This window comes from Magnolia sinica, chromosome 11 (assembly GCF_029962835.1).
Source record: "Magnolia sinica isolate HGM2019 chromosome 11, MsV1, whole genome shotgun sequence".
NCBI classification, from domain to species: Eukaryota; Viridiplantae; Streptophyta; class Magnoliopsida; order Magnoliales; family Magnoliaceae; genus Magnolia; species Magnolia sinica.
The window spans coordinates 21,559,359-21,573,003 of NC_080583.1; the positions used below are offsets into that span (position 1 = coordinate 21,559,359).

The 13,645-nt window shown below is 32.5% G+C and overlaps 1 protein-coding gene across 1 annotated transcript; it reads left to right on the forward strand.

Moving 5' to 3' along the window:
- Positions 1 to 1,309: 1,309 nt before the first annotated feature.
- Positions 1,310 to 3,915, forward strand: LOC131218297 (alcohol dehydrogenase 1-like). The gene is made up of 10 exons (XM_058212953.1): positions 1,310 to 1,383; positions 1,467 to 1,603; positions 1,748 to 1,794; positions 1,934 to 2,259; positions 2,383 to 2,465; positions 2,789 to 2,864; positions 2,945 to 3,006; positions 3,160 to 3,255; positions 3,336 to 3,497; positions 3,630 to 3,915. The coding sequence occupies exons 1-10, from the start codon at positions 1,344 to 1,346 to the stop codon at positions 3,744 to 3,746; spliced, it is 1,146 nt and encodes a 381-aa protein (XP_058068936.1). The 5' UTR covers positions 1,310 to 1,343; the 3' UTR covers positions 3,747 to 3,915.
- Positions 3,916 to 13,645: the final 9,730 nt, after the last annotated feature.

Sequence of the window (13,645 nt, forward strand, 5' to 3'; positions counted from 1 at the left end):
AGGTTTCAACGGTACTGGGCATTCATTTTCCTTCTTCTTTTTTTTTTTTCCTTGTGGTATGGCCCACTTGAGTATCGTATCTCACTCGTGTTTAGGCTCGTGTATTAAAATGGGCTGGATAAAGGGATGGAGGGCGTAACGCATACGTTAATGGTGGCCCCACAGAGCTCGGCTATCCACGTCCGAAGAATTCTCGGCAGCTGCTCTGGTTTTGAATTTTGGACCGGAATCATGTGGGACGTGGCGTGTAAAACACCCAATGTCTGTGGGGCCCACCATCTTGAATACGCGAAATCCAGTCCATCGTACTGTTTTATCCTTGATTCCAAACTATGAAGAGGAATATTTAACCAGATACACATCTCAGGTGGGCCACATCAGGTGGAACATTGGGATGGGACGCCAACCATAGGTTTGATATATCTGCAACCCCAAGCTTTGAGTGACCAAACCTGATGTTTTTGTTATATATACCCCCAGTTCATTTTAGAAAATGAGCCCAAGAGATCCAAAACTCATGTGGTCCAAATTGTTGCATCCTATTTATGCAATTATGGGAAAGCCATACCATAAAATGAGCAGGAAAAATGATATAGTCGGTGTGAATAAAGCACATACATTATGGTGGGGCCCACAAAACACCAACCAGGGGCATTGATTAGGTGAGGCGGGGAAACAACTTAGTGGATGAGGAGCTGACCATAGGGCCAGATTCGATGTATGTGTTGTGTATCCATACTGTACATCGATTTCTCCAAATCATTTTAGTGCATGCTCCCAAAAATGAGGTAGATCCAAAACTCACTTGGACCACACAATAGGGATTTAATTCCCACCATTAAAAACTTCTTAGGGACCACAAAAGTTTTTTATTAAGCAACTATTCGAGTTTTCCCTTAATCCAGGATTGTGTGGCCTTATTAACAGGTTGGATAGAAAATAATTATTATAGTGGGCCATAGGAAGTTTTTAATGATGGGTGTTCAATCATCATTGTTTCCTGTAGTGTGGTCCACCTAAGATTTGGACCTTCCTCATTTTTGGTACCATGCCCTGAAATGATGTTGAAAAATAGATGGACGGTGTAGATGTACAATAAATATATGAAGCTGGACATTGCAATTAGGGCCTCATCTCTAAGATGTTACTCTTACCTTACTTAGTCGTGCACAAGACTAGGGATCATAACTGAAACCGAGTCAAAGGCTAATTACTAGAATGGATAAGATTAAATGAATAAGATTAAAATATTTATAACAACTTCTCATTTCCTTGTACTTATAAATACCATTACAAAGCAGCTATTTTCTATTATCATTTCAACATAACAAAGAAAGAAAAAGATGCCGTCAACTACAGTTGGTCAGGTTATCCGATGCAAAGGTATTTCTTAAAAACTCTTTACTTTCTTCATTTGTAATTTTGTAATTTCTATAATAATTATATTTATATATGTATGTATGCAGCTGCGATAGCATGGGAAGCTGGGAAGCCGTTGGTGATAGAAGAGGTAGAAGTGGCACCACCACAGGCAATGGAAGTTCGTTTGAAAATTCTTTTTACTTCCCTCTGTCATACTGATGTCTACTTCTGGGAAGCCAAGGTATCGCCTATTATTATAATCATATCAACAATGTTTTTAAAAAAAGAAAAAAATATATTCATTTATATGAAAAATTTAAGTATTTTTTTATTATAATATTGTAAAAGGGTGACTAAATGAGATTGGAATATTTAAATGTTACAGGGGCAGACACCCTTGTTCCCTCGCATCTTTGGCCATGAGGCTGGGGGGTAAACATTTTTATTTTTTATTTAAATTATTTTTTTCTTTGAATTTTCATTTTACTTTAATTTTATATTCCGTTCATTATTTTATAATTACAATACCTTTTTTGCATTGCCTATTTGAAATCAACTACATATCCTATAGGATTGTGGAAAGTGTTGGAAAAGATGTGACGGAACTCAAACCAGGCGATCATGTGCTCCCTATATTCACTGGCGAATGCAAGGACTGTTCCCACTGCAAATCAAAGGAAAGCAACTTGTGTGAACTCCTTAGAATAAACACTGATAGGGGAGTGATGATCAACGATGAGCAATCGAGGTTCTCCATCAATGGAAAACCCATTTACCATTTTTTAGGAACCTCTACTTTCAGTGAATACACTGTTGTTCATGTTGGTTGTGTTGCCAAGATCAACCCTGCTGCTCCTCTTGATAAAGTTTGCGTTGTTAGTTGCGGAATCTCAACAGGTGAAGATTACAATGCTGAAAAAACTTTTTATTTGCTTTGTTTCATAAATTTCTAACATGGATTTATTTATTTATTTATTTATTTTTATTTTTTTGTTACTGAATTTGGTTTATTCCTTTTAGGTCTTGGTGCCGCTTTGAATGTTGCAAAACCTCCAAAGGGTTCTACCGTTGCTGTTTTCGGATTGGGAGCTGTCGGCCTTGCGGCGAGTTTCTTTTTCTTTCCTTTGTAAATTTCTATGCTAATAAAATATATGTGATCCAAATTCTTTCATAAGATGGGTGAATGGTGGATGAGATTTTAACTATCTCTTTCCAACCATCTGATTGTACTCTTTTTTAATGTGGACGTTTCTTTCCCTTAGTCGTATATTTAAAAAAAAAATTATTTATCCCTTCATTATATATATATATATATATATATATATATATATATATATATATATATATATATATATATATATATATATATATATATATATATGCATTTGTGTTATTTTAACTTTCTCTTAATTTTGTATCACACTAGGCTGCCGAAGGGGCAAGAATCTCTGGGGCCTCAAGGATCATTGGGATAGATTTAAATTCGAAAAAATTTGATGAAGGTAAAAGTTATTTTATTTTTCTACATTTATCATTTGATTTTATATACATTACTAATTATCTAATTCTATTTTGCTACCAGCTAAGAAATTTGGGGTTACAGAATTTGTAAATCCGAAAGAACACGATAAACCAGTTCAAGAGGTTTGTTATGAATCTTGATTTGAAGCAAATCATTTGTTTATATTTAATTGATGATCACCAATCAAATGCATTTTATATATATTTTCTAAGTTTAATAACATTTGGCTTTGGCTCATATCTTCACTAATATGACAAAGGTTTCAAGTTTAACAGGTTATCGCCAAGATGACTGGTGGAGGAGTAGACCGTAGCCTTGAATGCTCTGGCAACATTAATTCTCTAATATCTGCCTTCGAATGCGTCCATGATGTACTTTTCTACTCTTAACTTATGCCCGTTAGGCTAATTGCAATCTGTAATTTTTAACATTGTAATTCTAATATTTTCAGGGTTGGGGTGTTGCTGTACTGGTTGGCATACCTCACAAAGATGCTGTGTTCAAGACCAATCCCTTAAATGTGTTAAGTGAGAGGACTCTAAAAGGAACATTTTTTGGCAACTACAAACCACGTACCGATATTCCTGAAGTCGTCGAAAAGTATATGAATAAGGTATACATTGTTAGATTTTTGTTACATTGAACTACCATTACCAACATATCTTACTCTAGCTAATGAATTGTATATTTTTATATTTATTTTAATAAAATATAATATTTACGTGCATCTCATTGTGTATCGCAGGAGTTAGACTTGGATAAGTTTATAACACATGAAGTACCATTCTCTGAGATCAATAAAGCTTTTGATTACATGCTCAAAGGAGAGGGTCTTCGGTGCCTTATTCGCATGGATGGATAGATATGTAATAAAACATGTGTTGGACTCTTGTTAGTTCGTTTTCATTCATTCATAAATTTCTTGTTGCAAGAAAATTTGAAGTCGTTTGTAAATAATTAAAATTTGGAACAGCGGCGCTCTTGTTTTTTTCCTATCATATTTTAAGTGATCTTGATTTCTTTCTATTGAAGTTTATCAGTCATGGTGTCGTATGAGTTCTATCCATACATTCTTAGCAGGTGAATTTATTTGCATAGTTAAAATATGTCCACATAAGATAATCACAACCATGCAAATAAAGGGCCTACAAATTGAAATGCATGAATCCACCTTATATACCCACATTTTCTTTCCTAACCAGCAATGGGAACCATACATCTGAATATATGAGTCTTATGTGAACCAATCAAAAGATAATGAATTTTTTTACACATTTTCTTTCCCAACCTTTGAAACTATTATATTACATTAGTAATTAATATACAATTATAACTACTGATATTTTTTCTATACTTTTGTCTTTAAATATATGTATTATTTATTTACTATTACATTGTACATATTTTTTTTCAATATACTTCTATATTTCTTAATTATATAAGGGTATAATGTAAAATATATATATATACTGTATATATTGCTACATACGCATTCTAATTATTGTTTATATTTTTAATTAAATATTATTTATATTATTTATTTCATTTATATTATATATTATTCATTATATTATATACTATTTTATTACCTTAATTATTAATATATATATATATATATATATATATATTATAATTATAGTAAATTATTATCTTTAATATATAATATAATAATTATTTATAAACACGTATAATTTTTTACATCTTCTAATTATTGTCAACACTTTTGTACTTATAAATTATATGTATAACATGATACATAATAATTACAATATCTATTATTATTTTTTATTAAAACTATAATACATTTTATTTATACTATCATGTATAATCGAATATATACTAACATATAATCCACACACATTTAAATCACTATAAACTTTACTTTTATATTTATTAATCTATTTAATAAATGCTGCAACACTATTATTATGTGTTTATTGATCATATTCATTTTGTACCATTCATTTTACATATAATCAATAATTTTTTATTGTTTTATTTTATTACTAGATATTATAATTTATAATAATAATTAAACATTATATATTATTAAAATATAATTATTATTTTATACTTACATTTATATCATACTTTTCACATTAATATAATTATTCCAGCTTTGTTGTTGCTAGTCCCCACTCTTTGGGCCCCACTATGATGTATATATTTTATCCGTACCGTCCATCCATTATTCCAGCTCATTTTACGGCTTGATTCTAAGGTAAATCCAAATATGAGGTGAAGCATGCTACAAGAAACATCGGTGATCGAATGCCCACTATTAAAAACTCTTCGGTCTACAAAAGTTTTTGATCAAGCTTATGCTTGTAATTTCCTTTTATTCAAATCCATGTCATCTATTCAACAGGTTGAATGGAAAATAAAGATTACAGTGAGCCCTAACAAGTTTTTAATAGTCACTATTCAATAACTACTGTAATCATGTGGCATAGTCTATTTGAGATTTCAATTTAAATTATTTTCTGCCTGATGCGATAAAATGATATGGGAAAATAGATGTCCGGCATGGATAAAACATATACACCATTGTGGGGCTTACAGAGTGTGAAGTAGTACCTGAGTTAATAATACGAATCACTAACTAATTCACGTCCATGGGAATAAACTCTATCAAGTCACTCAACCAACCGAAAAAAACCTAACGCATAACGTGACAAAAATTTGAGAGAAAAAACCGAGTCAAGCGAAGGGATGAAGATTCAGTGTTATAGATGGGAATTGGTATTGAGCAACGTTTTATACTATAATGTGCTAAATAAACTCTATGAGGCCTAGTGTGCTCTATGTGTCTTATCTACGCTGTTCATCTAATTTTCCAACTTATTTTAGGGGGAAAAAAATAAAAAATTAAAGCATGTCCAAAGTTCAAGTGGCCGCCACCACAGGAAACATTGGAAACAGAAAGCTGACATTAAAAACTTCTTGAGCCTATATAAGTTTTGGGTTAAGCTGAAAATTGTGTTTTCCCTTTTATAGACAGTCTGTTTGACCTTATGAACAGGCTGGATGACAAATAAGCATTACCGTGGGCCCTTAGAAGGTTTCGATAATGTATGTCATTATCCCCAATGTTTTCTTAGGTGTGGTCAATTTGAGCGGTGAATAGGCTTCTATCTTGGGCTAATGCTCTAAATTTAGTTGATAAAATATATGGACAGTATAGATAAGATATACATCATGATGGACTCCACAGATTTTACTTAGCAGGCTCACGCAATTTTGATCGGGCAGTGATCCATTCATAAGTGAGTGGGGACTGGTTAGTGCTCTTTGGGCTTCATCATGATGGATTTATCCACACCGTCCAGCTATATTTCAACTTATTTTCGGGTATGATCCAAAAAATTGAGGTAGATCCAAATCACAGGTGTACCACACTACAGTAGTAAAAAAAATGGTATCGTATGAATTCTATTTATACATTCTTAGCAGGTGAATTTATTTACATAGTTAAAATACGTACACATAAGATAATCACAACCATGCAAATAAATGGCCTACAAATTGACATACATGGATCTACCCTGTAGGCCCACATTTTCTTTCCCAACCAGCAATGGGAACCATACATCTTAATATATGAGCCTTATGTGGACCAATCAAAGGATAATGAATTATTTTACATGTTTTCTTTCTCAACCTTTAACATTATTATATTACATTAGTAATTAATATACAATTATAATTACTTATATTTTTAACTACATGTACTATTTATTTACTATTACATTGTGTGTGTGTGTGTGTGTGTGTGTGTGTGTGTGTATACATTTCTATGTTTTAAATTACTATACATATTATATACATTACTACATATGCATTCTAATTATTATTTATGTTTTTAATTAAATATTGTTTACATTATTTATTTTATTCATATTATATATAATTTATTATTATATATATTATTTTATTACTTTTATTATTAATCTATTTATATATTATTATTTTTTTAAAATTATATAATTATATTAAATTATTATCTTTAATATATAATATAATAATCATTAATACTCACGTATCATTTTTTACACCTTGTAATTATTGTCAACACTTTTTTACTTATAAATTATATGTATAATACTTATTTATATGTATACATGATACATAATAATTTTAATATCTATTACTATTTTTATTAAGAGTACAACACATTTTATTTATACTATCATATATAATCGAATATGTACTAACATATAATTCACACACATTTAAATCACTACAGACTATGTACTCTTACATTTATTGATCTATTTAATAAATGTTGCAACACTATTATTATGTGTTTATTCACATTCATTTTATACTATTCATTTTACATATAATTAATAATCTTTTTATTATTTTATTTTATTATTGAATATTATAATTCATAATAATAATTTAACATTTATATATTATTAAAATATAATTATTATCTTACATTTACATTTATATTATACTTTTTACATTAATATAATTATATTATAATTCTACTATTTCATATTACTTATTCTAATTTTTATGTTATTTTAATTTTATCACACTCATATTATACACATTTATATATGTATTATTAATTATTATAAATTGATTTTATATATATATATATATATATATATATATATATATATATATATATAACACCACTTGATTCATTTTAACTATTTTTATTATACTGAAGTTATAATTTGGTTGGTTGGAATATAATGCATTTATTATTATTATTATATTTTTACAATTTTAAAATCAATTTACACAATTACATTACTTAATATTATTATACACTATATACATTATATACATAATAACATTACAAAAAATAATATAAATCATAATATTATTTTAATAATATGAGTAATACTTTTTAACTTTATTATACTTTTTATAATTACATAGTTATCTTACAAATGTGTACATATTTTATATATATTATTATCAATACATAAAACATTCATTATTAACTAATAATTACACATTATATATATATAGTTACTATTATGTTTATCATTTTTTATAATATAATTTTATTATAAAAATTTTATTGATATTATGTTGTATTTTGCATTCACTACAAATGATATATTTAATATATATATATATATTTACACATGCACACACACCACCACACACTCACCCCTTAGTGGGATTTCACATTATATTTTATTTACTTAATTAATAATATTTTTATTATTCATTAAAATATATATTTGATAACTATGATTTTCCGGTCTTCAAGAATGCGTGAATGGCGGATTATCCGCTACACAGGCTTCATATTACTTGTTTATATGAGTTAACCATCAGATCCACTTATACCGCTAAAAAACTAAAAATGCACACGATACGCTTACACTAATTGCAAAATCTAAGGATAGTGCTTCACAGAAAACTAGGATGATATAATTATGACATTCAACCCGTAAAACAGGCACACTCTATCATGAATATGTGGCATACCAAAAAGCAGGTTGATCTAATCATCGGGTGGCCCACACCTAAAAATAAATACAAGCACACAGACTTGAAATTGAAGCTTGCATATAAGCTGCAATCGGGTCTATTTGTTTGGACCCATCGTGGCATGGGCCAAATTAAGGCCAAGTTGATTTGCAAGGCGGGCTTAAATAGGACTCAATGAAAATTGTTTACTATCGGCCATGAAATTTAAAAATACCGGTACTAACGTAATTCACTGAAACCGGGATGGGGATAACGTAATTCACCTAAAAAGGTATGGACGGGATAAGAGAGTGGATTTCCCGCAACACCTGCTATAGGTGGCCTGAGATATGTGGGGGTCCACCGTAATGTATGTGCTTTATCCATGTCATCCATTCATTTTTCCAGCTTCTTTTAGGAATAAGTAAAATAATAATGCAAATCAAAAGCTCAAGTGGACCATACCACATAAAACAGTGACAATTGATCATCTACCGTTGAAAACTTCTTATAGCCTATATTTGTGTTTTCCCTTCATCTAGGTCTGTGTGACCTTATGAACAGGTTGGATGACAAATAAAACATCACGATGGGCCTTAGGAAGTTTTCAACAGTGGTGGGCATTCAATCCCCACCATTTTATGTGGCTTACTTAAAGCTTAAAATCTGCATCATTTTAAGGTCATACTTTAAAATGAGCTTACAAGATAGATGAATGACATGGGAATATCCCTGTAGCATACTGAGTTTATTATTACCGACATTCTAAGTAGCCATGTTGCTGCTCGTCCCCACTTTTTGAGCCCCACCATGATGTATATATTTTATCCATGTCGTCCATCCATTATTGGGCCTAATTCTAAGGCAAATCCAAATATGAGGTGAACTATGCTATAGGAAACATCGGTGATTAAATGCCCACCATTAAAAACTCTTTGGTCCACGAAAGTTTTGGATCAAGCTTATATTTGTATTTTCCTTTCATCCAGATCTGTTTCATCTAATCAACAGATTGAATGGAAAATAAAGATTACAGTAAGCACTAACAAGTTTTTAATGGCGACCATTCAATAACCATTATAATCATGTGGCATAGTCTACCTGAGATTTCAATCTAAATTATTTTCTGGCTGATGCCATAAAATGAGATGGAAAAATAGATGCCCGGCATGGATAAAACACATACGCCATTGTGGGGCCTAAAGAGTGTGGAGTAATAGCTGAGTTGATAATATGAATCACTAACTAATCCGCGTCCGTGAGGATAAACTCTATCCAGTCATTCAACCAACTGAAAAAAAACCCAACGCATAAGGAGGCGAAAATTTAATAGAAGAGGCCGAGTCAAGCGAAGGGATCAGGATTTATCGCTATCCCTTTTTTACGAAAGGCGAAGTAATATAGGGGGTAATGTTGTGCCATATTCTTGGTAATTCTAGAAAAGAGACATGTGGTATTGTATGAGAAACAGGATGTAGATGAAATGTTCTTTAAATATCTTAAGAGCTTTTTGCGGGTTTACAGCTGGCGTAAGTCTAATTCTACACGTCAGTAGGTGGTCACCAGGATGTTATGGTTGACATATAGAAAGTGCGGTGGAGCTGTTTAAGACAAAAAGGTGATTGATGATAACTAAAACAAAACCTTGGATGAGAAAGGCATAGCAAGCTACTGAGAGGCATCCGGATGAGGAACAGCCAGAAAGAAGAAACATAACAAAGAAAAAGGATCTAGAGAGACGCTCAATAGAAGAAACGTAATAAAAGAGAAGGATCTAAAAAGACTTTCAGGCTACTGTAACCATTTCAGTAATGAAAGAAAGATCTTGAAGAACAAGTTTGAGCTCTATAAATAGTAGAAAGAAAGATCTTGAAGAACAAGTTTGAGCTCTATAAATAGTAGAAGGATGCGATGAATCCAAAATCAATTAATCTCAAAAATCAAAACAACCCAACAAACTTATCTATCAATTTTTCTTTCATTTCAGTCTTTCCTAAGAATAATCAAGTAGCAGTAATCCTTGGACATGATCTTTAGTTGTAGGTCTTGCTCATATGCTGGATTTGATTTCTATCCAATATCAAAGAGTTCTTTCAAGAGACATTCTTGCAGTCGCTCTCAAAAATCGATTGTGAGTTTTTTACTGTGGTCCTATTCACATTGGTATTCTGAAAGTCTTTTCTTGTGAAAGGCATGAAGTGACCCACCTTCGGAGTAAAAACATCACCTTCTGATTATCACCTTATCATTATAAACTTCTACATGTGGTTGAGTAAACGATCCACCTTCTCATATCTTGATCGCATGCGTTTATGCTGGATGTATCTGCTTATTTCTGCGATTGGGTTCAAAGTTTACTGGTTTGAATCGGTATCGATTTTGACATGCCTGCGTAATGAAAAAAACAAACCGGGCCACCTACACAAATCACAAGAAACAATGGAGATGGAATCACCTACCACTGAAACCTTCCTTGGCCTGCCGTGATAGTTTTATGCAATCCAACCTGTTCATTAGGTGATCCCCACCTAGATGAAGAGAAAACAGAAACATCAGCCTGATCCAAACTGTAACTTGTTTCCCATGGGTAGCTCGGGTGGGCCATACCAAATGGAAAATCAGAGATGATAGTAGCCACAAGACTTTTATAATCCTTACAGTATGGCCTCCTTGAGCTTGGGACGGAGCCGATGATTTTATTGTGGTTCATCTACTGTGTCTAACTTAGTGAACGGAGCAGATCGCTTGCTGAAAACACGGTGGGGCCCACATAGAGTTGGCGCGTACGATTTGTTAAGATCCAGCTCGTGGGATTTAAGACTAGAAGACGGTTTGAAGTACGCCTGGGCATGTACATGCCATTTGGTGCGGTGGTACGTGCCGGTGTTTTCCAATGTATAAATACAGGCTTTGGCAAAATTAAAAATAAATGGATTTTTTTAAAATTTACCGCAGCAACGAGAGAGCATTAGAAGGGGTCTTTTTTCTTCTTTTTTCCTTTCTTTCTTTCTTTCTTTTTTTAATTGTTTATTTTATTTTATTTTACAGAGATGGTATTTTTTATAGATTAGAAGAGGATTTAAACATGAAATTTACTTGTAATGTGGATTACATTAATATAAAATCTAAACAGAATTTATTTCTTCCATAAAATCATGTGGTCCACACCAAGTGAATTTAGAGTTCTAGGTACTATGTGATCCATCTGAACCATGCACTTGTTTGCTCATATAACCAAGAAAGGTTATTGAATGCTTCTAGCTGTTGGGGGTTGCAAACTCGAATTCAATCCAAACAGAGAACTCGTGAGTTTTATGTGAAAAAACCCTAACCAAAAAAAAAAAGAAAAAAACAAGGGCAGCATAAAGCAACAAACAATCCACTATGAAAGCAATATTATAAGAGATTGATGGACTTACCAATCCGAACAACCCCTAAAACCTTGTTGTAAACCCTAACTTTGCTCTTGAACCCCTAGGGCGTGTTTGGGCAGTGGGATTAGAAGGGATTAGGTGGGATGGGATTCATATGGTCCTATGCCAATTCCACTCCATGCTTGGGAAGAATGGAAAAGCTTGGAATTAGATTATATGGAATTGCATTGGGTCCTGTGCCAATTTCACTCAATTTTAGCAAGTTGTGTAGGTCCCACCATGATGGGTGGGCTATATCCACACCGTCCACCCATTTTTCAAGATTATTTTAGAGCATGGGCCAAAAAATCAGGTAAAGCTAAAGCTCAAGTGGACCCCACCATAGAAAGCAACGGGGATTGAATACTTACTGTTGAAAACTTCTTTGGGGCCACATAAGTTTTGGATCTACCTTATTTTTAGGCCCATGCCATAAAATGAGGTTACAAAACAAATGAACGGTTTAAATATAACACGTGTATTATTCTCAGTAATTTCAAATGATAGTGGGTATATCCATTCAATGTACCACCGTATAACCAACAAAGCATGGCAATAATCTTATCACATGGCAACAGGGGACAATCTCTGCCATGGGTAATAATTATGTCTTTTGAATCCCATCTCACTTAATCCCTTCTAATCCCACCGCCCAAACATGCCCTTAGGAACATCTTAGAAAACCATGACATTGCCTTAATCCCCATTACACAGTTCCAAATAGGAAAAAAATCACACACATACACAGTTCCACGCGCACCTTCGATGGCATCGACAGCCATCAAAAACTTGTCGATGACATCGAATGCCATCGAGTAGCATCTCCAAAACTGTCCAGCAAGCAAGTAGGAATTTTTCAAATTTTCTCGAGTGAGCTATCAATGGCATCGACAACTACTTGATGGGATTGAGTGGTTTGTCTATGGTATCAGAGATGATGACTTAAGTTGCAAGTTGCCTCGTAACTCCATGTGGGTTGAAGGGATGTTGGTAAATGCTTTTCACTTCCCTTAGTTTTCAGATGTCTTACTTATTGTTTATTACCTGCATTTATACGAAATGAACTCATTTTAATTACTATTGCACTAGTTTTTTTTTTTTTTTTTTTTTTTTACGACAGCACGTTATTTAGGCCCCTATTAAATGAGTTCCACCCTAAGTGCGTCTTTTAGCATCTCCTCAAGTTTCACAGAAAAATACCACCTTTTTCTCCATGTTTCTTCAATTTTCCCTCGATCAATGATATATTTCTGGGTATAGCAATATTATCAGTGGCAAGGTTACATGTCTACGTATTACCACACAGCAATACATGTAAGGATTCCAATACTACAAATACTGCATGGGAGGTAAAGTAACATAAGGTGTTTTAAACTTTTCATTAGGGTTATAAAAAAAAATCTTGAATAATTTTAGAGTTCGAGTCTTTCTACTATAAGACTACTCAGTTTACAGTCTCCACTCCACTCCACTCCACTCCACTCGTAAAGTCAATAGTCCTATTGAAAAAGGGTTTTAAGGACAAGCTCTGGCAATAATATTTGGAAGACAATTTCTGCAACTTCAGAGATGATTGGAGCATGGTAAAAATAACTCCAGCAATGATAAGAACCATGGCCAAGTTCTGCTAGGGTTGGTAGAAACACTATTTATATTTATCTTGATAAAGATATGTTTCTCAATGGGAATAATCATAGATTTTCTGATTTAGCCCACCATCGATTTGCAGTTTCCATTATGGTGATGAAGGAAGAAAATAAGTTAGGAGCTAAATTTTCAGTTCTAGCCCACCATCAATTTGCGCAGAATGTTTTCTTCATCTTTGATCATGGAACTTGCATGCAATTGCAAACACAACCACACTATTTATCTAAAGGTGTGTTTGGTTGCACCAAATATTATGAAA